This window comes from Ovis canadensis, chromosome 1, assembly GCF_042477335.2.
Source record: "Ovis canadensis isolate MfBH-ARS-UI-01 breed Bighorn chromosome 1, ARS-UI_OviCan_v2, whole genome shotgun sequence".
Classification (NCBI taxonomy): Eukaryota; Metazoa; Chordata; class Mammalia; order Artiodactyla; family Bovidae; genus Ovis; species Ovis canadensis.
Window position 1 is genome coordinate 141,573,907 of NC_091245.1, and position 26,152 is coordinate 141,600,058.

The 26,152-nt window shown below is 37.9% G+C and overlaps 1 protein-coding gene across 1 annotated transcript in view; it reads left to right on the forward strand.

Moving 5' to 3' along the window:
• TMPRSS15 (transmembrane serine protease 15) overlaps positions 1-26,152 on the forward strand; it is a 156,908-nt gene that overhangs the window by 21,006 nt on the left and 109,750 nt on the right. The window contains exons 7-8 of the mRNA XM_069589530.1: positions 10,396-10,527; positions 18,708-18,819. Coding sequence (XP_069445631.1) covers positions 10,396-10,527; positions 18,708-18,819 — 244 coding nt within the window. The remainder of the gene's footprint in view (positions 1-10,395; positions 10,528-18,707; positions 18,820-26,152) is intronic.

Below are 26,152 nucleotides of genomic sequence, written 5' to 3' on the forward strand. Positions count from 1 at the left end.
GAACTGCTCTTCAGCCCACTGTCCCTTATGCATTGCAGAAAACTATTTACAGCATCTAAAATCACCTTTCAACACACTCTCAAAAAGTGATTTTAAGATGAATAATGACCAATTCACTTAATCTAAAATCTAAATAACTTTATATATTTTAAGAAACATTTCTATAACTTTACAAGTCAGCAATAAATACCAAAGTTAGTGCTGTGTTTTCTATTTACCTGTTTATTGATTCACTGAGTGATTCATACAACCCACAGTTATTGAGGACCTCTTTGGTGTATAAAATGCCCTAAGGGAAATATGTGGAAAGACATAGAAGAAAAAAAAGTGCTAGAGCAAAAAATCTTTGGACTTAAATTTTCCTTCTTACTCTCTTGAAGACAAGCCCACCAAAAATATGAAAAGTGACTGAACAATATGCCCAGTTTCTTGCAAGACTTTTGATCCTATCCAGAATGCCCATAAGGCATCTGCCCACACCAAAATGGTCCTTGATAATTTGGTCCTGTCCAGAATTATTTGAAGGACTTCCCTGGAGGTGCAGAGGTTAAGGATCTGCCTGCCAATGCAGGGAGCATGGGTTCAATCCCTGGTCCAGGACGATTCCACGTGTTGCAAGGCAACTACACATGCACCGCAACTACTGAGCCCATGTGCCCTAGAGCCCACTTGCTCTGCAACAAGAGAAGCCGCCACACTCAAGTATAGAGATGCTCACGCTCACTGCAACTAGAGAAGGCCCACATGCAGCGACAAAAACCCAGCTCACCCAAAATACATTAAGAAACAAAAAAGCAAACAACAACAAAACCCAAGCCATTTGAATGGAACAGATATGCTCTTGGACACTTTTTGTTATTACTTAGTCACTCAGTGTGTCTGACTCTTTTGTGACCCCTTTTACTGTAATCTGCCAAGGATCCTCTGTCCAGGGATACTTTAGATAGGAACAAATTTTAAGGAGCTTTTGGAATGGATCAAGTGTTTAAGATCCAAATGTCTTATGGACCAAAATATCCCACAAACCAAATGTATTATGACATTTTACGTGCTATGTACACACACACATCGTTGCTCAGTTGTGTCTATTTATGACCCTGTGGACTATAGCCCACCAGGCTCCTCTCTCCATGGGGTTTTCCAGACAAGAATACTGAAGGGGTACCCATTCCTTTCTCCAGAGGTCCTCTTGACCCAGGGATCAAACTCAGGTCTTATGCATTGCAGGTGGATTCTTTATCTTCTGAACCACCAGAGAAGCTGGGTAGGATCAAACTTTGGCTAACAGCCCAGCTTCTGGCAAAAGGATATGGTGAAAGGGAAACACAGAGTGTGAGGGTAATACTTGACCAGCACTTTTCTTTCCCAGAGAGTGGAACAGAAATCTTTCTAACCTGTAAACTATAAGAATGGAATCAGTACATATTTATTTATATCTTTCACGTTTTACATGAGCAGTTGATAATCATAATAAAGACCAAAAAGTAACATATAATTTTCAAACATTGAAAGTGTGTAGGTGAATCCACCTTAACTATTTCCACCCATTACTGTCACATAATGTTTGGTAAGCCACCTAGTTCTTGAACTTTGTATTTATTATCTGAAAGACAAAGATTTAAATATATGTCTTAAAGAGCAGTCATGAAGAAAGGAAATAATACAGATACCAATTCATGATTGGCATAAAGGAGGGCCACAACAACAGCAACAAAAAAAAAGCAAGTTGTATACTTTTTGAAAAAGATCTTTTAAAAACTAGACTAAGGTTAAAACAAGATTGTTGTATTCAGTAGTGCTCTTTTTAATCTGATTATTTCTTTGTCCTCAAAAACTCCATTTCCAAAGCTTTCCTATTATTGGCGACCATATTGAATTACCTTACTCAATCCTGAAGAATTCTCATAATGTAAGTAGGTGGTAAAATATCACATTCCCTCTTTTACTGGATCCATGAGTCCCCAGTCACCATTCATTCCTATTCATTCCTCTCACACAGCAAGATACTCTAGATTTATAGAGGGGAACGGGGCAATTAAACTTCAAAACCACAGTTTCCAAGCAGTAATTTATTATGAATATGGCTTTCAGGGATGTTAAGTTTATTCTCATTTTTATACGCCTGGAAGACAGAGTTTGAGAAAAATCAACAAATGCATGCACCATATACCTGGCATTAGTACTATTATAAATTCTGCCAAAGAGAATTTTTATTCGATAGTGGGTACAAAGTCCATGAGGATTATGTTCTATTGTTCAACTGCCTTTGTTGCCAATTACCGTAAAGTTTTACTAACCCATTCAAAAGAGTAAAGGGAGAGATGGGAACTAAGGTTGCATTACACCGATTGATTTCTAGCTGTTGCAGTGTGCCCAAGAGGGGCTCTTTTGCGCAATTGTTCAAATGCTTGAAGGGTTTCTAGAATACAGCTTGTTCTACTCTTTTGTTGCTTACTGGGCAGGCAATGATTGCAGAAAAACAAGATTAACTATCATGGGCTTTCTCAGTCTCAACAAAATGTAATTTTCTATAGTTCCACCATGTGGAGGGGTTTGAGGATGGAAGGAAAAGAACTGGCTAATTTAGTAAAGAATGTGAAATTGGTTCAAGAGAATTTAAGGCAGAATTATACTCTTCAATTGAATTGATTGTCCCAGGACTCAGAAACAGGCACTGCAACCAACACCAAATGTTTTTTCACTTCAAGTATTTGTTTTCTCTGCATCTGAGAAAACAACATATATATACTGCTAAGCACTCTCCTCTAATTTAAGACACTCCTACACAAATAATAACAGAACCATTAAAGTATTTTCCTACTTTAATTTCATCTGAATTGAACAGCCACAGTCTTGCTAAAATAATTAAATTTGTTCTTTTAAAGTAGAGGAGAATTTCTGTAAAGTGATATTTCCCAAACACAGTTCAGTGAAATGAACTTGGTCTCTTAAAGCAGGCATTCATGCATTCAGATTCTGATTTCATTACTAAGTAAGCTATTAAATCTTGGATTTAATTTGTCTCATATTTGGTCACCAAGGATTATTACACCTATTTTTAGGGAAAATAAAAATCAGGGTGGGATGATTTGGGAGAATGTCATTGAAACATGTATAATATGATATATGAAATGAATCACCAGTCCAGGCTTGATGCATGATACTGGATGCTTGGGGCTGGTGCACTGGGATGACCCAGAGGGATGGTACGGGGAGGGAGGAGAGAGGGGGGTTCAGGATGGGGAACACATGTACACCCGTGGCAGATTCATGTTGATGTGTGGCAAAACCAATACAATGTTGTAAAGTAATTAACCTCTAATTAAAATAAATAAATTTATATTAAAAAAATTTTTAATTCAATTACAAAAAAATCTAATATTTCCCAAATATGATTTTCAAATTACTGTCTTGTATGTAATACTTCTTATAACTGGTTTGGTTTCAGTCTTTTTTTTCTCCACAATGCTTAGTCCAGAGTCTGCACGAGAGATTCCTCACCTCAAGTCACTGGACAGTGTTATGACCGTGGATTACTCTGAAGTAATCACATTTGAGTGTATACTGAATCCTTCATGATACAAATCTAAATAGATGATAAAGCCTTCAATTTGCAGAATTACAAATAATACTAATTTATGGTGGGTTTCCATATTATGCCAAAAATTAATATCCTGAAGATTAAAATGGCATATAACATAAAAATATGCTAATCTTTTTTCCACTCAAGAAAACAGCAACTAATATTTAGACAATTTGAACAGATCTTAATAAACAGAATCAATTATTATTTTTGTACACATTTCCTTAAATAGAAATCCTTAACTGTTTTGTTAAATAGTCCTCAAAAGAATCACAGTAGAGATTCCCAAGAAAAAGAGATGTACTAAAGTAAAAACTAGTGGGTGAAATGGCAAACTAAGCAGTCCAGTCAAAGAACTCTAGTTTTAAGAATGGAAGGTTACTTTAAAAGCTGGCATCTGGCTAATTTCTGCAGCAGTTAATGTTTTAATCAATGGCTTTGTTGGAAATGGACATCATACCTGTGTATGTAAGATGAGAGGGAGACAGAACACTAGGTAAAAATAAAATCTGATAAAATCCTAAAACATACTTTCTTTATATAAGAAGACTATATTCATAGTTTCTTTTTTTTAATTAATTTATTTATTTATTTTACTTTACAATATTGTATTGGTTTTGCCATACATCAACATAAATCTGCCATGGGTGTACACGTGTTCCTCATCCTGAATGCCCCTCCCACGTCCCTCCCCATCCCATCCCTCTGGGTCATCCCAGTGCACCAGCCCCAAGCGTCCTGTATCATGCATTGAACCTGGACTGGCGATTCATTCCACATATGATAATTCACATGTTTCAATGCCATTCTCCCGTATCATCCCACCCTCTCCCTCTCCCACAGAGTCCAAAAAACTGTTCAATACATCTGTGCCTCTTTTGCTGTCTTGCATGCAGGGTTATCATTACCATCTTTCTAAATTCCATATATATGCATTAGTGTACTATATTGGTGTTTTCCTTTCTGGCTTACTTCACTCTGTATAATAGGCTCCAGTTTCATCCACCTCATTAGAACTGATTCAAATGTATTCTTTTAATGGCTGAGTAATACTCCCTTGTGTATATGTATCACAGCTTTCTTATCCATTCGTCTGCTGATGGACATCTAGGTTGCTTCCATGCCCTGGCTATTATAAACAGTGCTGCGATGAACATTGGGGTATACGTGTCTCTTTTAATTCTGGCTTTAAATTAGAGGAATTTCTCTTTATTCATGGACCAAGACATATGAAGGGTGCTTATACAACAGAATATGGAGATATCAAGAGTACAATCTAAACAAGAGTGTAATATTTCCACCTTCATATCTAAATATTTCAAACTAGAGTCATTTACTAATCCCACCAGCTGTTTCTCTGATAATGCCTATTGTGACTAATGAACACTGGTATTTCATGACCACTCCAAAGTGCATCTACCATTCTGAGCATCCTTTTCTCCACCTCCCTCCAGCCAGGAGCATATCTGGCCACTAAAGCTCATCAATCCTACTTGTAAAATAGCATTTGAAATATATCCCCATCTCCCCTGCTAGTGCAAGAGTTCCAACTCTCATCAACTTTCACCTTGAATGTTGAAATGGTTGCTCAGTTGGTAGCAGAATTGTCTTTATGAAACATGGACTGGTCATATCAAATATATATGTTAAATTTTTCAGTACTGTTATTTACAAAAATATTTTAATGTGTTAAAATGATTTGTAAAATGTCCCCCAGAAGTTGACTAAACTCCCTTCCTGCCATAGTTTCAGTAAGCATCCCAACATCTAGATACGTTAGACGCCTCTGCTTTCCCTATAGTAATGTGACCTCTCTTCATTGTGCATTTATTTCTAAACATCTTTCAAATTTTAATTTATATGAAGATGTTTTCAATCCCAGACTCAGAAGGAAGATACTCCATGGCATAGCCCAGTTTTGATGTTCCCACATCACTTTTTTCTACCTCATTTACAAAATTTGCTAGCCAATGAATCAGTTGCCCACTAAACTCCAAACTCCATAAAAAAGTCATCCTATTATTTCTATCCCTTAAAAAGCCATGATGCAAATAAATAGGAAATAAATACTTGTAAAGTGAATGAATAATCATTAATGAGATAAAATGTTTCAAGGGGTATCTCTTGACAGTGTGGTTTTGAAGTTCAATCTATAAATTTCAATAAGCAATAGACAAAGATATGAAACATCAGTAAGTGAAGTTTCCATAGAAAGCATTAGATCAGACAAAATCATAACGTCTCTAGTTAAATGCCGAAATCTATTCTTATAGACGCTGAATACCTAGAACTCCTTCAACCACTGTTTAAAAGCGACAGTTACTACAGTGATGTCCTTTTTCTCATTATTTTTTATCAAGAATTTTTTGAATACTATCAACATGACACCTCTTATGGATTAGTAGCTCAATAATTAAGAACTCTTGATGAATATCTCATATGTGTCATAATATACAAGTTTATTTAATATATTAAAAATTTTTTTTTTCTCTTAAATGGGAGTATTTTAGCACTTGGAAATGATTCAGCTTTATCCTGTCCTATTTTAGATGTTAGGTGATCCATAAATTTCTCAAAGGTTTATATCTATTTTAATTACAATTATAAAAGACCAATTTAGTTGTATTTATATCCAGCATCTCTGTCTATAATGTTCTTAATTAAACATTACCTTAGCAGATTTATTAACAGAAGCACTTTCCCCAATTTATTTCTTGAAGCCTAAGAGAAATTTCAGAATCAAATCTATTTTTAAAACCCAGCAGATGGCAGTACAATGCTGGCTTTAAGATTAAGGCCAATAACAAAAAGAAAAAAAAAATGCTATTGAGCTTAAAGATTTTCCAAAAACTTTAAATTGTCGTTGTTATTCTAATCATAAAGAAACATATTGAAATTATCACATGGCTCAAAAAATTAAAAACATATGTGGTTACCCAGTGGTCATATATTATTAGGATTGCACCTAAATTTTCCAAGTCGATTTCTAGAAGGAAAATGTTTCTCAGTCCATTTCTATATTTAGCAATGTGGAAAGAAGCAGGTGAAGGACAAGACAGGCTAAGAGGTGCAAATTTATCAGATCCTGGTCAGAGTATGACATGGAATCCTTCTGGGGGATGTTTGCAACTTTCCTCCTAAGAAACCCTGACCCAAGAAGCAAGGAGATAATGAGCAGAAGACAACCATTGGGTTTTCCTGTTCAATGTACTGTGGACTTTAAGTTTCATTTTACTATAAAATAGTTTTCATTGTTCTGCAGGATACAAACCTTAACTTCAACCACTATATTTTCAGGTCATAAGTTTATAAGTAAATGAAGTGGCTATTAGATACTGTAGATGATGAGATATGCATTGTAGCAAATTGCCCCACATTACACTTAACAATCCTAGGAGCTGTAAATACTGGGGACCAAATAATGCTCCAAACTGTAGCATTCATTTATCAAGATTAAAAATCAACAAAGTAGGGGCTTCCCTGATGGCTTAGTGGTAAAGAATCTGCCTGCCAATCCAGGAGATACAGGTTTGGTCCCTGATCCAGGAAGATCCAACATGCCTCAGGCAATTAAGCCCATGCCCCACAGATACTGAGTCTGTGTTCTAGAGCCTGGGAGCCAGACCTACTGAAGTCCACATGCCTGAAAGCCCATCCCTCCCTCCACAACAAGAAAAGCCACCTCAATGAGAAGCGTGCACACTGCAACTAGAGAGTGGCTGCACTTGCCACAACTAAAGAAAGCCTGTGTAGCAACAAAGACCCAGCACACACAACCAAAAGCAAATGAATAAATAGACAATCTTCTTTAAAAATCAACAAAGTAAGCATCATATTTATTTATTTATTTATTTTTAGTTTTTTATTTTTTTAATTTTAAAATCTTTAATTCTTACATGCGTTCCCAAACATGAACCCCCCTCCCACCTCCGTCCCCATTACATCTCTCTGGGTCATCCCCATGCACCAGCCCCAAGCATGCTGCATCCTGCATCAGACATAGACTGGCGATTCAATTCTTACATGATAGTATACATGTTAGAATGCCATCTATAAAGAAATATGTATCATTTCTTCAAAATTTAAAACTGTAAGATCAATTCATTAAATGAAATAAATATTTTGGGGAGAAGTTGAAATAATTATAAATAAGCATATACTTACTTGGGCTTCCGTTGTGGCTCAGCTGGTAAAGAATCCACCTGTAGTGCGGGAGAGCTGGGTTTAATCCCTGGGTTGGGAAGATTCCCTGAAGAAGGAAAAGGCTACCCATTCAAGAATGTTGGTCGGGAGAATTCCATGGACTGTATAGTCCATGTGTCTGCAAAGAGTCAGACACGACTGAGTGACTTTCACTTTCAATTTCAATATCAGTTCACCTCAGTTCAGTCGCTCAGTCGTGTCCGACTCTTTGCGACCCCGTGAATCGCAGCACGCCAGGCCTCCCTGTCCATCACCAACTCCCAGAGTTCACTCAGACTCACGTCCATCAAGTCCTTGATGCCATCCAGTCATCTCGTCCTCTGTCGTCCCCTTCTTCTCCTGCCCCCAATCCCTCCCAACATCAGAGTCTTTTTCAATGAGTCAACTCTTTGCATGAAGTGGCCAAAGTACTGGAGTTTCAGCTTCAGCATCATTCCTTCCAAAGAACACCCAGGGCTGATCTTCAGAATGGACTGGTTGGAACTCTTTGCAGTCCAAGGGACTCTCAAGAGTCTTCTCCAACACCACAGTTCAAAAGCATCAATTCTTTGGTGCTCAGCCTTCTTCACAGTCGAACTCTCACATCCATACATGACCACAGGAAAAACAACAGCCTTGACTAGACGGACCTTAGTCGGCAAAGTAATGTCTCAGCTTTTGATATGCTATCTAGGTTGGTCATAACTTTTCTTCTGAGGAGGAAGCGTCTTTTAATTTCATGGTTGCAGTCACCATCTGCAGTGATTTTGGAGCCCAAAAAAATAAAGTCTGACACTGTTTCCACTGTTTCCCTATCGATTTCCCATGTAGTGATGGGACCGGATGCCACGATCTTCGTTTTCTGAATGACGAGCTTTAGGCCAACTTTTTCACTCTCCACTTTCACTTTCATCAAGAGGCTTTTTAGTTCCTCTTCACTTTCTGCCATAAGGGTGGTGTCATCTGCGTATCTGAGGTTATTGGTATTTCTCCTGGCAATCTTGATTCCAGCTTGTGTTTCTTCCAGTCCAGCATTTCTCATGATGTACTCTGCATAGAAATCAAATAAGCAGGGGGACAATATACAGCCTTGATGCACTCCTTTTCCTATTTGGAACCAGTCTGTTGTTCCATGTCCAGTTCTAACTGTTGCTTCCTGACCTGCATACAGATTTCTCAAGAGGCAGGTCAGGTGGTCTGGTATTCCCATCTCTCTCAGAATTTTCCACAGTTTATTGTGACCCACACAGTCAAAGGCTTTGGCAAAGCCAATAAAGCAGAAATAGATGTTTTTCTGGAATTTTCTTGCTTTTTCCATGATCCAGCAGATGTTGGCAATTTGATCTCTGGTTCCTCTGCCTTTTCTAAAACCAGCTTGAACATCAGGAAATTCACAGTTCACGTATTGCTGAAGCCTGGCTTGGAGAATTTTTAGCATCACTTTACAAGCATGTGAGATGAGTGCAACTGGGCGATAGTTTGAGCATTCTTTGGCATTGCCTTTCTTTGGGATTGGAATGAAAACTGACCTTTTCCAGTCCTGTGGCCATTGCTGACTTTTCCAAATTTGCTGGCATATGGAGTGCAGCACTTTAACAGCATCATCTTTCAAGATTTGAAATAGCTCAACTGGAATTCCATCACCTCCATGAGCTTTGTTCGTAGTGATGCTTTCTAAGGCCCACTTGACTTTACATTCCAGGATGTCTGGCTCTAGATGAGTGATCACACCATCGTGATTATCTGGGTAGTGAAGATCTTTTTTGTATAGTTCTTCTGTGTATCCTTGCCACCTCTTCTTAATATCTTCTGCTTCTGTTAGGTCCATACCATTTCTGTCCTTTATTGAGCCCATCTTTACATGAAATATTCCCTTGGTATCTCTAATTTTCTTGAAGAGATCTCTAGTGTTTCCCATTCTGTTCTTTTCCTCTATTTTTTTGCATTTTTCTCTGAGGAAGGCTTTCTTATCTCTTCTTGCTATTCTTTGGAACTCTGCATTCAGATGCTTATATCTTTCCTTTTCTCCTTTGCTTTTCGCTTCTCTTCTTTTCACAGCTATTTGTAAGGCCTCCCGAGACAGCCATTTTGCTTTCTTGCATTTTTTTTTCCGTGGGGATGGTCTTGATCCCTGTCTCCTGTACCATGTCATGAACCTCATTCACTCTATCTATCAGATCTAGGCCCTTAAATCTATTTCTCACTTCCACTGTATGATCATAAGGGATTTGATGATTTGATTTCGGTCATACCTGAATGGTCTAGTGGTCTTCCCTACTTTCTTCTATTTAAGTCTGAATTTGGTAATAAGGAGTTCATGATCTGAGCCACAGTCAGCTCCGGGTCTTGTTTTTGTTGACTGTATATAGCTTCTCCATCTTTGGCTGCAAAGAATATAATCAATCTGATTTCGGTTTTAACCATCTGGTGATGTCCATGTGTAGAGTCTTCTCTTGTATTGTTGGAAGAGGGTGTTTGCTATGACCAGTGCATTTTCTTGGCAAAACTCTATTAGTCTTTGCCCTGCTTCATTCCACATTCCAAGGCCAAATTTGCTTTCAAGTATATACTTACCTAAATGACAAAGAATACATAATAACCTTTAAATTCAATCTTTTTTTTTTTTTAAGGAAATGTCTCAATAGAGTGCCCACCTGATTCAAGGCTGTGTGGTGATGCTCTAAAGTGCATAGCAATTGATTTATTTTGTGATGGAGAATTAAACTGTCCAGATGGCTCTGATGAAGATAATAAAACTTGTGGTAAGTGGTTAACTTCCCTTCCTCACTGTGTCCACACACACACACACCCCTCAGGTACCAGAAATTACTGGAGATTGAGATACACCCTTAGTCATGTTTATGATTTAAGACAAAAACATAAAAGTAATCATATTAATATTCTTAAACTTTATCTTGTTACATTAAACCTATTTTAGTTAAACAGAATTCCATTTGACAAGTATAGAAAGAATGCTGTGGCTAATAATATCTGAAAGAAGAAAATGACCTTATATTTCATCCATTATTAAATTGCTATGAACTATTATGAATTTGAATGTTTTTCACCGTCATACCATAGTACAGATCACTTTACTTTTGCCATGTTAACAGTCTTTAACTCAGGAATCATCACTCCTTAATTCAAATTGATGCCTTTATTCAACTTTTGGCAAAGAAACAAAAAGTAGGAAAAAAGTATACTTGAGTTGTAGTTCTGTGGGTAAAGGAAATCAGTTAAGAATAAGATCTTCATGTCTGTTAAACTTAATATCTGTTTTATTTTGTTTTTGTAAATACTGGCATTTGTTTAGAGTGCTAACAGTTTTTTAAATCATTATTATTACTGTTAACACTTAAGTAGCACTTACTAAATGCCAAACATAGCTGCAATTTAAACATGTAACTTAAATATGCAATTTAAACATATTTCTTTTTTGGCTTATTTCTTCATTTTATTGCCTGTGTAATATAATGTATACACAATTGCTAAGTAATGTGAGGAACTACTTGAACAATTCTAACCTACAATTTATTCTTGAAAAATTAAATAGCAGGAATTGAGCAATTTTTTGGTATAGTTTATAATCAGTTTAAAAATTGACCATGAGCACAGTTAGTTCCCGAAATGTGTAAAGGCTTTGGTTACAATTTACTTCACTTTACTTTTTATACTTTGCTCTTCTTTCTGATATTAATTTAAGACAAATGCTCCAATACCAACTGAAGTTTTAAATATTGCCTATCCACTCAGGACATACTTGAAAAGATAGGCAGTTGGTCTGTTTCCCAGAACCAACTCAAAAACCAGCAACTTGACTAAAGTGTCCTCAACTAAGCACTCCTAGTTCAAATGTTCTTGGATGAAATTCAAACTTCAAAGTTTAACTGCATACTTTGAAGTGCACTCAGAGCATACTGGAAGAAAGTGCAGGCTACAGAATATTTTTTAATCTATCTTCTATAACTAAATTACTCAAAGAAGAAGAAAGCAATGTCTTTGTTTGCTATGATTTTCAGGAAGTTTTCAAAACCTTTTCAGTGGGAATGTGATACAAGTGCGCCATCATGAGGTAGTAGAGGTGATGTTCCCCCAATTTATATTTCAAATATTATGTGTATCAAAGTGAGCCACATACCTTTAAGTCTATATGGTGATGATCACTAACTGTACATGGGGAGAAATATCTAAGATGTATAATCAGAAAATGAACCATAACTATTGTGTGCTCTCTACTGTTACAGGTTTTATAATTTTCATAACAAATTAGTATCCATGCATATCAAATAATAACCATAGAAATATACTATATGTGGCAATTTGTCCTGAAGTAAGTTATAAGGCCATGAATTATATTTCTGAGTCACTATAAATGCATGACATGAACTTCAGTATGAGAACTGAATTCTGTAATTATGATTATGTGTTTGTATTAAATATATAACCAAACTGCATCATTTTTCAATATCATGAAGATTTTGTGTTAATTGAATCTTACTATCAATTCACCATCCAAGTGATTAACTTTCTGAAGCCTATAGATCCTTGTCTGTCATTTTTCTTGATTCTCTTTATTATTTGCACTTTAAAGTTAGCATTGTATCTTTTTTTTTTTTGCAAAAATAATATAAAGGCTTTGTGGAATAAAGAAGAGAAAAAAATCAATCAACTACTCTATCTTTATCCAGGATTTACAGTCATATAGGTTATTTTATTCATTATTTGGCTTCCCTGGTGGCTCAGATGGTAAAGAATCCACTCACAATGCAGGAGATCCCAGGTTTATATACTTGGTCAGATGCCTGAGTTGGGAAGATCCCTTGGAAGAGGAAATAGCAGCCCACTCCTATATTCTTGCCTGGAGAGTTCCATTGCCAAAGGAGCCTGGTAGGCCACAGTCCATGGGGTCACAAAACATTGGACATGATTTAGCAACTAGCACTTTCACTCTCATACTTTCATTCATTACTTAATCATAAATGATTGTGAGTATCTCACCTCAGCCCCGCCTCAAACTTGTGCTCAAATTGTAGCACAATTTCTAGAAGAAAGCCCTGTCCATCAATTTACATTCACTGAAAGATGATTTTGGAGAAGGAAATGGCAACCCACTCCAATGTTCTTGCCTGGAGAATCCCAGGGACGGGGGAGCCTGGTGGGCTGCCGTCTAGGGGGTCGCACAGAGTCGGACACAACTGAAGTGACTTAGCAGCAGCGAAGATGATTTTAAGAGAACTATTTGTGTAAAACTGACCTATGCTCTCACTTCTCTCCCTTATTCCTCCAGCTGTGAGCTCTAATTCTAGTCGGTGTTATTAATAGAGTCATATTAATGTTAAATTCCTAAACAGCTTCCTTTTTAGGCTTTAGTTATTTAGGTTTTCACAACTTATAGCTGACGATAGCAGAACCAAGATTTCTTTAAATTGTTTTTTTCTTCTGATGAGGATTGCATCAGCAGGAAAGTTCACTTTTTAGCTGACCTGTGAGAAAAAAAAGTGCTGACCCACACCCTTCAGGCCAATGTTCAGGCCTATTTTGGAAGCTGGCAAGTGTCTCCATAGGTTGTTTGTCTGTCTCATATGTACATGCAAAATAGACTTGGGTGGATGGGCAGAGATCATGTTTGATTTGTGTGTGTGTGTGTGTGTGTGTGTGTGTGTGTGTGATAGTCACTCAGTTATGCCTAACTCTTTACTACGCTATAGACTGTAGCCTGCCAGGCTCTTCTGTCCCTGGAATTCTCCAGGAAAGAATAATACTGGAGTGGTCTGTCACGCCCTTTTCCAGTTTGATGTATATTCCTGGAGAATTCAGTGTACTGAGCAAACACACTATTAAAAAATAGTGAGCCAGCAGAGGGAGCTCTCAGTGGGTCCTAAGAACACACCTATATGAATCCCATTCCATTATAGTCAATTTTGGATATTGCAATAGAATAGCTGATAGTATAATATTGGACAGGTTCATTTATTTCCCACCGAGAGTTTTTTCCTAGCACTACACTAAAAAGCACTTAGTAGTCTAAAAAACTATAATTCTGAATACTTAGTAATCGTACTCAGCCATGGCTGGGTTATATCTGTTTTTCCAGAAGTATGCCCTGCTCCATGTCTTATGTAACATTCAGTTCACTTCAGTTGCTCAGTCATGTCCGACTCTGAGCCCCATAGACTGCAGCTTGCCAGGCTTCTCTGTCCATCACCAACTCCCAGGGCTTGCTCAAACCCATGTCCATTGAGTCAGTGATGCCATCCAACCATCTCATCCTCTGTCGTCCCCTTCTCCTCCTGCCTTCAATCTTTCCCAGCATCAGGGTCTTTTCTAAAGAGTCAGTTCTTCACATCAGGTGGCCAAAGTACTGGGGCTTCAGCTTCCACATCAGCCCTTCCAATAAGTATTCCTGACCGATTTCCTTTAGGATGGACTGCTTGGATCTCCTTGCAGTCCAAGTGACTCTCAAGAGTCTTCTCCAACACCACAGTTCAAAAGCATCAATTCTTTGGTGCACAGCTTTCTTTATAGTCCAACTCTCACATCCAGACATGACTACTGGGAAAACCACAGCTTTGACTAGATAGACCTTTGTTGGCAAAGTGATGTCTCTGCTTTTTAAGATGCTGTCTAGGTTTGTCATAGCTGTTATAAGTAGTTCAATACTATTGTAACTTTATTTTAAATGCTTCAGGAATGTTCTTCTTAATCTTTTCTCAAATGCAGGAATTCCCACAGTTCCTTTAGAGTATAAATTGATCTATAGATTATCCATTTCCACTAAAACTCAGCAACTTCATAGAAAACTGAACACACAAACTGATCATGTCCTTAAGGGCAAACTAAATATTATGAAAGAGGAGAGTGAAAGAGCTGGCTTAAAACTCAACATTCAAAAAAACAAAGATCATGGCATCTGGTCCTGTCACTTCATGGCAAATAGATGAGGAAACAATGGAAACAGTTACAGACTTTATTTTCTTGGACTCCAAAATTATTGTGGACAGTGACTGCAGACATGAAATTCAAAGATGCTTGCTCCTTGGAAAGAAAGCTGTGACAAACCTGAAGAGCATATTACAAAAAAAAAAAAAAGGCATCACTATACTGACAAAGGTCTGTCTAGTCCAAGCTATAATTTTTCCAGTAGTCATGTATGGATGTGAGAGTTGGACCCTAAAGAAGGCTGAACACTGAAGAATTGATACTTTTGAACTGTGATGTTGGAGAAGAATGTTGCGAGCCCCCTTGGACTGCGAGGAGATCAAACCAGTCAATTCTAAAGGAAACTAGTCCTGAATATTCATTTGAAGGACTGATACTGAAGCTGAAACTCCTATACTTTGGCCGCCTGATACGAAGAAATGACTCGTTGGAAAAGACTCTGATGCCAGGAAAGATTGAAAGAGGGAGGAGAAGGGGACAACAGAGGATGAGATGGTTGGATGGCATCACCAACTCAGTGGACATGAGTTTGAGCAAGCTCTAGGAGATAGTAAAGGACAGGGAAGGCTGGTGTGCTGCAGTCCCTGGGGTTGAAAGAGTCGGATACGACTTAGTGACTGAACAACAAAAAATACTATGATAAATAATCTTAACAATATAAGAAAATTACAATTTATCACTGACACTGTAATTCAAGGAAGATGGCAAGAAGCTGTGCTCTGAAGCATTCAGGATTCCAGTGCCTCCACCATACCTTCTGAGCCAGGTTCTCCCCTGGATTCTTTGCAATCTGCTGACAGACAATGGAAGAATGTTAGAGAAGATCTTTTCAGAAATCATATCTGGAAATAAATACAATCATTTCCACCATAGTTTATTAACCAGACTATGTCATGTGACCCATGTGGAGGTATTCCATCTAGTCATGAACCTAGAAAGGGACTGAGTAAAGGTATAACAAACATACAACCATCTTTGCCAACACGGACATAATTCAGTGTTTTTTGAAGTTTATTAATCCCGTTGTGCAGCCCAAAGCTGTTGATACCTTTCCCCACAAGTATGTAGTGATTGGACGAGGCTGCTGCTGCTGCTAAGTCGCTTCAGTCTTGTCTGACTCTGTGCGACCCCTAGACGGCAGCCCACCAGGCTCCACCATCCCTGGGATTCTCCAGGCAAGAACACTGGAGTGGGTTGCCATTTCCTTCTCCAATGCATGAAAGTGAAAGTGAAAATTGAAAGCGAAGTCAGTTGTGTCCGACTCTTAGCAACCCCATGGACTGCAGCCTACCAGGCTCCTCAGTCCATTGGATTTTTCAGACAAGAGTACTGGAGTGGGTTGCCATTGCCTTCTCCAGAGTGGATGAGGAGGATTACTAAAATGTTATCATCTTTGCAAATAGGATTTATACATTCTAAAACTGGTCTTATTTTGTTCCCTTTTTTACTCCATATTTGTTTTTCTTTGTATTTCTCCTGTTTGTTGTGAAGTGCTATTGCAAATGTGATCTATATTATAATTTTAAAAACACTGGATTGATGAAATTCTTTTAATTTCATTTCCTCTTTCATTTATAATCTCTCTCTCTCTCTCTCTCTCTCACACACACACACACACACACATGCACACACACGCACCCCTGCTTTTCAACTCTAAGAGATTTGAGTGATATCATTATGATAGCTTTATATATTGTGATATTAAGATAATATTAGGTATTGGGTAAGACTGCCTGTCTTTGAATTGTTGCTTATAAGCTGAGAGAACTTATGCTACTTACTTAACCCTCTGAACCTCAGTTTCCCCACCTAAAACATCATACGTTTGTGGTGAAGAGAACACTAGTAATACTTATATAGTGACCTTAGGGCAAGGCCATTACATAAGAAATACTCCACCAATGCTAGAAGCTGTTATTTTACTGCTGGTAGGATTAACTGCTCTTCCTCACTGAGTTCGTGACTATTATAGTTTAAATATAAACTATTTACAATAGTAGTGGATTTTCATGCATTGCCAATAATCTTGGAGTCCACATGTTTCTTTACAAATTGTGATTAAAAGGCTCCATATATCATTTAAAATACAGGCAGACATTATTCTTACTTTTATGATCAATGAAGCTAAGGGATTAATGGTCTCATTTCTTTGGTGTGGTTTGTGATAGACAGCTTGGAATGAACAAGGGAGTTTTTTTACAACTAGAAAATTGTTTAGTTCTGCCTTAAAAACTCATATTTTCACTGTTTACTTTCAGATCATATAAACTAGCCTTAATTGTCTTTTTTGCTCCAGTAAGTATAACACACCAATTGAGTCAGTTTTCTCGACAGATCACAGATTTTTCCCTTTTATTTCCTGAAATCTGTGATATTAGGTTATTATCTTTCCTGTTCTTCATCCGTTCTTTTTTTCTTTCGTCACCTTCTGGGAACTAGGCTACAACAATCCCATGCACAATCCAATACAATTAACTCCTAGGCCATTGTTCTTAACAGACTTTGAATCTTAAAATGTACCTACCTTTTTTATGCCTTTACCTTATATACCTTTAAAACAAATATGCCCAAAGTAGTAAGAAGTCAACCAAAATGCAAGATTTTTGCCTAGATTTCCATGTGCTGTTCAATTTCTTTCTTTTGTTCATGTGAAATATTTCATGTCATGTAATAGTTTGTATTTTATAACTTGAAAGCATTTTTGTATAATGTTAGGATGGGCTTTTCCATCTATCAATTTAGGATTAGCTTATGCTAGCACTCATATTGCAAGAGCAGCAAGCTGATTTTGATAAATTTCCTTGATTTCCCTGCCCTCCATCAACATGTCTGGCATTAACAACATGCCAAGAGATAAAGGACACATTTCAGAAGTCTTTATTTTAGAATATCATGAATGTCAATAGAACTAAGTATACAGAAAATAACCTAAGAAAAACATTAATTTTATTTTAATACATATGATACATAGCAAGTATAAAATGAAAAGCTGTTAATTCATGACTCCTGGTTCATGCTTTCAAAAAGGTTTACTCTAATTGGAAATGATTCACATGAAAACTAAGATCAGTAGTAATGCATGACATTAAAGAGAATGGCTTCCCAGGTGGTACAGTGGTAAAGAGTCCGCCTGCCAATGCAGGAGACGTAAGTGACACGGTTTTTATTCCTGGGTCGAGAAGTTCTCCTGAAATAGGAAATGGCAACACAGTCCGATACTCTTGCCTGGAGAATTCCATGGACAGCAGAGCCTGGTGGGCTAGAGTCCGCAGGGTTGCAGAGAGTCAGACATGGCTGAGCACTGAATACTCCGACACTCTGATACTTTAAGACTTTGACTTGACATAAATATCTTCATGCTACAAGAATTAAAAGAGGAAAGTGAGTTGTAGTAGGAAGGAAAAACACATTCAGATACCCTGAATGAAAACACTGAACTAGATCATGAGTCCATCTAAAAGAAGCAAAAGTGAAGTCTAGAAGTTGTGTGTAGTAGAATTTGAATGCAAAGTTCTCTTCAAGCCACTTGCACCATATGTTTCATTTGCCTGGTCGTATTCTGACCATTTTCAGGAAGAGAGATCACTTAGCACACGTAGTTGAAACTCACTCTAGCTCCAACTTAATGGGGAAAATAAAATGAAGAACACAGTAGTTATTTGTTTAAATTAGAAGTTTATAATTCAGATATATATATATATATTTACAAATGTGGAAGGATATACTAAAATGCAACTTAGTTATGGGTATTTAGAAATAGAATGTTTTTCTATTTTTATGGACTCAGTGATGGGCTGTGTAAAAGTATCTGAAAATAATCAATAGATTTAAAACATGAAATTTGATCTACTTCCACTTGATCATTTTGGTTTTGTGAAATAGCCTCCTATAGATTTAGTCATGAGTGTTCTATGAAGATTCATTAGCCAATTTGAATCCCATTTCATTTGTGAAATGCTTCCAAGATGGTTTTTGTCTGAAATTAATTTCCTCTTCTTCACAGCCACAGCTTGTGATGGAAGATTTTTGTTGACTGGATCTTCTGGATCCTTTGAGGCTCTGCATTATCCCAAGCCTTCTAATAATACAAGCGCTGTTTGTCGGTGGATTATACGGTAATAGTGAGTGAAGTCACTCAGTCGTGTCCAACTCTTTGCAACCCCATGGACACCAGGCTCCTCCGTCCATGAGATTTTCTAGGCAAGAGTACTGGAGTGGGTTGCCATTTCCTTCTCCAGGGAACTTCCTGACCTAGGGATCAAACCCAGGTCTCCCACATTGTAGACAGTCGCTTTACCATCTGAGCCACCAGGGAAACCACCTTTTATTCCATGTACTTAAGTCATAAAGTCTTTCTCTGATGCAGGAAGTCTTAGCATCTGTAGTAATGCATTTATTTTCTAGACAGTTGTTTCCATTAGCTACAAAGAAAAGTCTTCCCATCTGATATACTGTCTAAGAAGTTTCTCTCTCATTCTTAACCTTTTAAAAAGAACTTTGCCCTATAAATGGGGCCATCTCATTGGGCTCTGTAGCAAATTTTTTCTTTTTTCCCCCATATGGTTGTCACAAATCAAGTGCTACCAAAATGAACAGCACACCTGTGTATCTGTATATCACAAGAAACCATATTTCCTTCAGCTGCATCCTGACTGCAGAATAGTTCCTTTCTCATTATGCTTTGTATCTGTATGAAATCTCCTATGTTGTGATTTGGTCATGCAGATCAAGATCTGAGACACCCTCTATACTCATCCTCTTTGCTGTATCTTGAATAACACTTAGTTCACTTAATATATATTTGACCTCCAAATCTTAATTTGGTTGATGAATGCAATCATTATGATAAATAAAATTATCAAACTGCTGATAGCTGGTCTACCTTAATATATGCCTAAGCATTTTTCACAGAGGAGTAATGTTTCTCCCAGATATTCCAAGAGAAGTATCATTTGTACTCAAATAAATATAAGCAATACTGAAATAAACTCAAGTGCAAGACTTCTCATAGCCTTAGATAAGTTAAGATGCAAGTAAATCTCCCCCCAAATATACAGTTGACTTTGAACAACAGAAGGCTTAGGGGCACCAACACCCTGTGTAGTCAAAATCTGTGTATAACATTATAGTTGGCCCTCTTTTCTGTAGTTCCCTATGGTTTGTGTAGTGTTGTAGTATGTTGCTGCTGCTGCTGCTAAGTCCCTTCAGTCGTTTCCGACTCTGTGCGACCCCAGAGATGGCAGCCCACCAGGCTCCCCCGTCCCTGGGATTCTCCAGGCAAGAACACTGGAGTGGGTTGCCATTTCCTTCTCCAATGCATGAAAGTGAAAAGTGAAAGTGAAGTCGCTCAGTCCTGTCCGATTCTTCAAGACCCCATGGACTGCAGCCTACCAGGCTCCTCCGTCCATGGGAGTTTCCAGGCAAGAGTACTGGAGTGGGTGCCATCACCTTCTCCAGCTGTAATATGCACTTTTTGAAAAAAAAAAAAAAATCCACATATAAGTGGACCCATATTCTTCAAGCCAGTATTGTTCAAGAGTCAACTGTATATTTCCTATTAAGCCACTGAAATTTTCCCCCCACAGAGTATTCAACACACATGTTCTGTGGAATTCACTTTGAGAAATGAATTCTAGTTCATTCATTTCTCTTAACAGCTGGAAGGGATTTTGGTTTCCCAATCTGACCTACTATATATTTATTTTAATCATTATGATGACTCAATAGAAAATGGGGAATCAATATAACAACTGATCAAAGAGGGTTGAAAGACAGAGCCTCGGGTTCTTGCCAAACAAGTGATAGGAAATGGCCCCATAAATACTCACAAGAGTTCTTTTCCTGTGTAAACATATTCCAGAGAGGACATGAGGTATGAAGGGAAGATTGTTCTAAACACATTTACTTGGCATTATTCAGGGAACAAAGAACATGTTGTCCTGTTTAAATAATTTCTATTTTGGAGCTCAGCCCCATGTAAGTTATGTGATATAACTAGAAGCACACTTTCTTCTTTTCAGTGCTCTAAACAACATGTTGTTGCTGTTGTTTAGTCGCTAAGCCGTGTCCAATTCTTGCTACTCCATGGAACATAGCCCACTAGGCTCCTTTGTCTATTGTATTTCCTAGGCAAGAATACTTGAGTAGATTGTCATTTCCTTTTCAAGGGAATATTCCTGACCCAGGGAACAAACCTATGTCTCCTGCATGGGCAAGTGAATTCTTTACCACTGAGCCACCTGGGAAGTACCTAAACAACACACTATTTGTGTGTAAAAGATAAGATTTTGCGTATTAAAAATGGCAGTTCTAAGTAATTCTCAAGTGAAAAATTTTTTTAAATTTAATATTTATTTTAAAATATTAGGACATCATTTCTGATAATCACATTTAAAAAGAAGGTTTATAAATGGCTATTAGTACTGTTTTTAGTACAATGAAAAAATATTCCATTCTTTACCTAAAATGTCAGCAGAGAGTCTTAGAAAAATCTTAAATTACTTCCTTTAAAAAAGGGAAATAAAATGAATTCTAACTGATCTATGATGCATTCCTAACAGCACAATGATTTCTTCATGAAATCTTTGGAATTTTATCAACACTAAAAATTAATAATTTAATTTTTATGTAATTAATATTTAATCATCCTCCACTTGTTAGTAAAGCTATGTCAAGTCTTCAGGGAAGTCTTATAAGCAGACCACAATAAACAATATTATATTTGCTGCAATAGTAATATTTATGCATAATCAACATTATGTTAATTAAAGATTTGTATGGTCTGTTCTTTTTACTTCCTTTCAATCACTTAATTTTAAAAACTATTTTAAGAAATCCACCATTAATTAGGGACATTTTTAAAACCTACAAAATCTAAAATATTACTCTAAGTAAATACTGTATTGCATCATAAAATTATTATTTAAAAGTATATAAATTTTCTAAGTGTATTTTCTTCTCCAAACTGATTATTACATTAGACGGTGGTCTGTTTTTCCTAATGGTGGTCAAAGTAGGGTATAAAAGCAATAATGTTTTCTTACAAGCTTGGAAACCCAGTAGCCAGTAGAGAAATGGTTATGATACAGTTAAGCTATATTTTGGAAATATATTAAGGCCCCATGTAGCAGAGTGTCAGTGATGAAGGATGTGAGTGCTGAAGACAGTCTGTGTGGCTTCAGACCTGGCCTCCTCACATTCAACATCTACGATATCAGGCAAATGTCTAAATCTCTTAGACTCAAAATTTCTACATCTATAGAGGTCAGGGCCTCTAACTACAGGCATCAAAGTCATCATGAAATGTAAAAGACTTTATGCTCTATTAGGTGCTCAATAAAAGTGGGCTCTAAGAAGAGTAGCTATTGATACAAAATGTAAAATATTAAAATGACATTTAGAAAAGTACCCTTTCCCTTAAAAAATTCATAAGGTAGCCAAGGCTAAAATTACCATTTAATCTCACCTTTAGAAATACCTGTGTTTTATTGCAAGTAAGTTGTGTTTTCTGAATCAGAAGTAGAACACAGCCTGCACTCAGTTCTCTCCTCCACCTTCAGTTATCTATTTTGAAAAAAGGAAAGGGCTTCTAAACATGAAGTTTCTAAGGGAGCTTTTCTTGATGCCTTAGTTTCAAGGCTTAAAAATAACATCAATTGTTGAAAAAAAGAATCACTATTTTCTTGCCTGGAGACACCAAAACTTTCATTAAAAGAACAAAAATCATTCCCGAGGGGGCTGCTTATTTCTTCTTCATCTGTCTTCTTTGATGTTAGATTCCCTAAAGGTCTCACTCGCAGGCTCACTTCCCCCAATCCCTGAAGAGGCCTTTAGGAGGTGGAATTCCTCTAAACAGCTGCCACCACCTGCTTTGTTCTTTTCTCAGTCTGAGCCGGGAAGAGCTCATACTGCTCATATTGATCTCCTCTCACCTCTGTCAACCTCCTGTGGTTACTGAATACATCCGAGGGTAGCCCATGAGCGCAGCATCCTCTGTATCTGCCCATCTTCCTCCAATGGCCCTCACACCTGGAGCATATAAAAATACACATCCCCTAATCCACTCCAGAACCGCTGAATCTGATACCCACAGTTGAAGTCCACATGTCAGTATTTAAAAAAATAAGCAACCTGCCAGTGCTCTACCCTCACTTTCCAGGCAATAAACACTGGTCAGATCCAAAAACCTAGATTTCTATTTAGATGTCTTTTAATCCTGCACTGCTGGTCATGGCCATTTCAGTGTTGTCAGCCCCACTCCTTGACGACTAAACTCTAGTCCTGCCTCCAGCCCATCATCAGGAATATTATACAACGAGGTAGTGCCCCAACTTGACATTTTCCTACCATGAAATTCACAGTTTCAAAATTAACTATATCTGTTTTTTTTTTAACTTTCAAGTAATAGATTTTATTTTATTAATTTTATTTTTATTATATTTTAAATTTAATTTTATTTTTTACACTAAGACTTTAGTGAAGTCGGTCAGTCATATCCGACTCTTTGTGACCCATGGACTGTGGCCTACCACACTCCTCCATCCATGGGATTTTCCAGGCAAGAATACTGGAGTGGATTGCCATTTCCTTCTCCAGAGGACCTGCCCGACCCAGGGATCGAACCCACGTCTTCTGCATGGTAGGCAGACGCTTTACCGTCTGAGCCACAAGGGAAGTCAATCCTAAATAGAATTGATAATATCAAACTTTTTTTTAATTGCTGATGTTATTAAGGGTTAAAAGTGTGTTGGTCTTAATTTTTTTCTTTTAATTTTTAATTTTTTTTTCCTTTATCCCTGTTATTTTATTTGTGATGAATGTCCCCAGTTTCTCAATTGACTGAGTATTACTGATAACTTACCAAAAATCTGAACTTGCCATGTCCCTGGACAGGAATCCTGGTTCAGTCAGTAGCCTCCACAGTCAGCCTCTGAAGTCAAGAGTCTTTTCAGTCTCCTTATCTTTGGAGATTAGCCATCTCCCTATTATCAGCCCTTTCAGTATTTAGCCAGCTTCAACCTTATCACCCATGTTTTGCTCTACTGTTCAGCTTCCTCCTTTGTGAAGAGTTCAGGGGAACATTGTTCCTCCAAAACACTAAAGAATTATTTGCATTTCTGATCCCACACTTCAGTGAAGCAATGTAATTATAAATAGGCATTGCCCTAGATACATTTCCTCAATCTGAAAATTAAAATTTGAACACTTTCCCCACAGAGCATTCAGCATAATGTAGATCAGCCATTGGCAGTTTGATTATTGTGATCATCATAACAACTGAACCATTCAACCAAATCAAGAATTTAAAGATCAGATATATAGCAACTGATCCAAATTTTATTTAAGACTTAGCAAAAAGGATGTATATAAATGGTGTTCCCAGCTTTTAACCTGCCATGAATAAATCACACCATAGGAGGTTTTCATACAGATGAGAAAGGAAATGTTCTATAGTCAGGAATGACTCACCTTTGTTCCCACACAGATATATCAAGTTAACAATGAAGTGTGGACCAAAAGATAGTTATGAAAATTCCAGAATTCAGTTCAGAAGTTGCATGCCCTGGGTGAGTGCAAAGACAAGAACAGCTCCAAGAAATGGGCAAGAAGATTAAGTTCATTTTAACCTCCATCAGCATTTCCCCCAACACAGCACAGCCCAACACAGGTCTTAACTCTCTCCTCCTTCCTTGGAAGGAAAGATGAGGGTGGAACATGCGTCCAGTGTCCCAGCTTTTCCAAGAGTTTCCAGAGGAACTAGTTTCTGTTCTCATATATATAATGAATGGACCTGGCATTGTTTGAATGCCTGAGAGATACTGAGAACAAATAGGAGTGGGTGCAGCTTGCTATGATCAGCACGACTTGATACAATTATGAAAGCATGAACAAATCAAGACTTCTCCCTAAAGGTGAAAGAAAGAAGTGCAGGAAGTTTCCAACATTCTAGCTATTTCAACAACTTCCCCAGCAACTGGTGTGTACTTGCATGAATGGGAAGCTGATGAACCAGCACAATTTGCATGACCTGGTGGCTGCAGAGAATAAGGGAGGGTGGGGTGACTTGCTGTGGTAGGAAGAGAAAACTTGCAGCCCACATTACAGACACCAGAGAGAGTAAGAAACAGAAACCACCAAAGAAGAAACCGGCCAGCCTCTTGTTGTTCTTCAGTCGCTCAGTCCTGTCTGACTCTTTATGACCCCACGGACTGCAGCACCCCAGGCTTCCTTGTCCTTCACCATTTCCTGGAGCTTGCTCAGACTCATGTCCTATGAGTCAGTGATGCCATCCAATCATCTCATCCTCTGTCATCCCCTTCTCCTCCTGCCTTCAATCTCTCCCAGCATCAGGGCCTTTTCCAATGAGTTGACTTTCCATACCAGGTGGCCAAAATATTGGAGCTTCAGCTTCAGCATCAGTCCTTCCAATGAGTACTCATTGTTGATTTCCTTTAGGACTGACTGGCTTGCTCTCCTTGCAGTCCAAGGGACTCACGAGAATCTTCTCGAACAACACAGTTTAAAAGTGTCAGTTCTTCAGCATTCAGCCTTCTTTAGGGTCCAACTCTCACATCTGTACAAGACCACTGGTAAAACCATAGCTTAGACTATATGGACCCCTGTTGGCAGAGTCCTGTCTCTTCTTTCTAGTACACTGCCTAGGATTGTCATAGCTTTTCTTCCAAGGAGCAAGAGTCTTTTAATTTCTTGACTGCAATCACTGTCCACAGTTATTTTGGAGCCCAAGAAAATAAAGTCTGTCACTGTTTCCATTGTTTCCCCATCTATTTCCCATGAAGCAGTGGAACCAGATGCCATGATCTTCATTTTCTGAATGTTAAGCCAACTTTTTCACTCTCCTCTTTCACTTTTCTCAAGAGGCTTTTTAGTTCCTCTTCACTTTCTGCCATAAGGGTGGTGTCATCTGGATATCTGAGGTTATTGATATTTCTCCCAGCAATCTTGATTCCAGGTTGTGCTTCATCCAGCCCAGCATTTCTCATGATGTACTGCTGGGATCCAGCCCCAGTGTATCCAGGGAATTCGAAGCGGGGACGGAGTTGGAGTCTGGGAAAGGACTATTTAATTAGAAATATAAAGAGATTAGGAAAGAATAGTGTAGTAGGAAAATTAGAAGAGAAAAAAGGCTGAATAACTTGGTTTATGTGGAAAACTAATAAAACCTCGAGAAAAGAGGTTTGCACCATCTATGTTAGGCCACTGGTGCCCACTTGAATAGCAGAGGGTGCCCCGCCTTGGGCTCCCTCTCGCATGGATCTTAGAAGCCAGGGCAAGTAAGTAGACTTGGCAAGCCTCCGCACTCCAGATGGGAATTCAGCCGGAAAAGGGGAGAAAAGAACGACATGGGGGAGCCCAGCAATGGTGAAAGACTCAAGACTTTATTTTCAAAATCAGCTTATATACCCCAAGTTGTACATAAAGAAATAA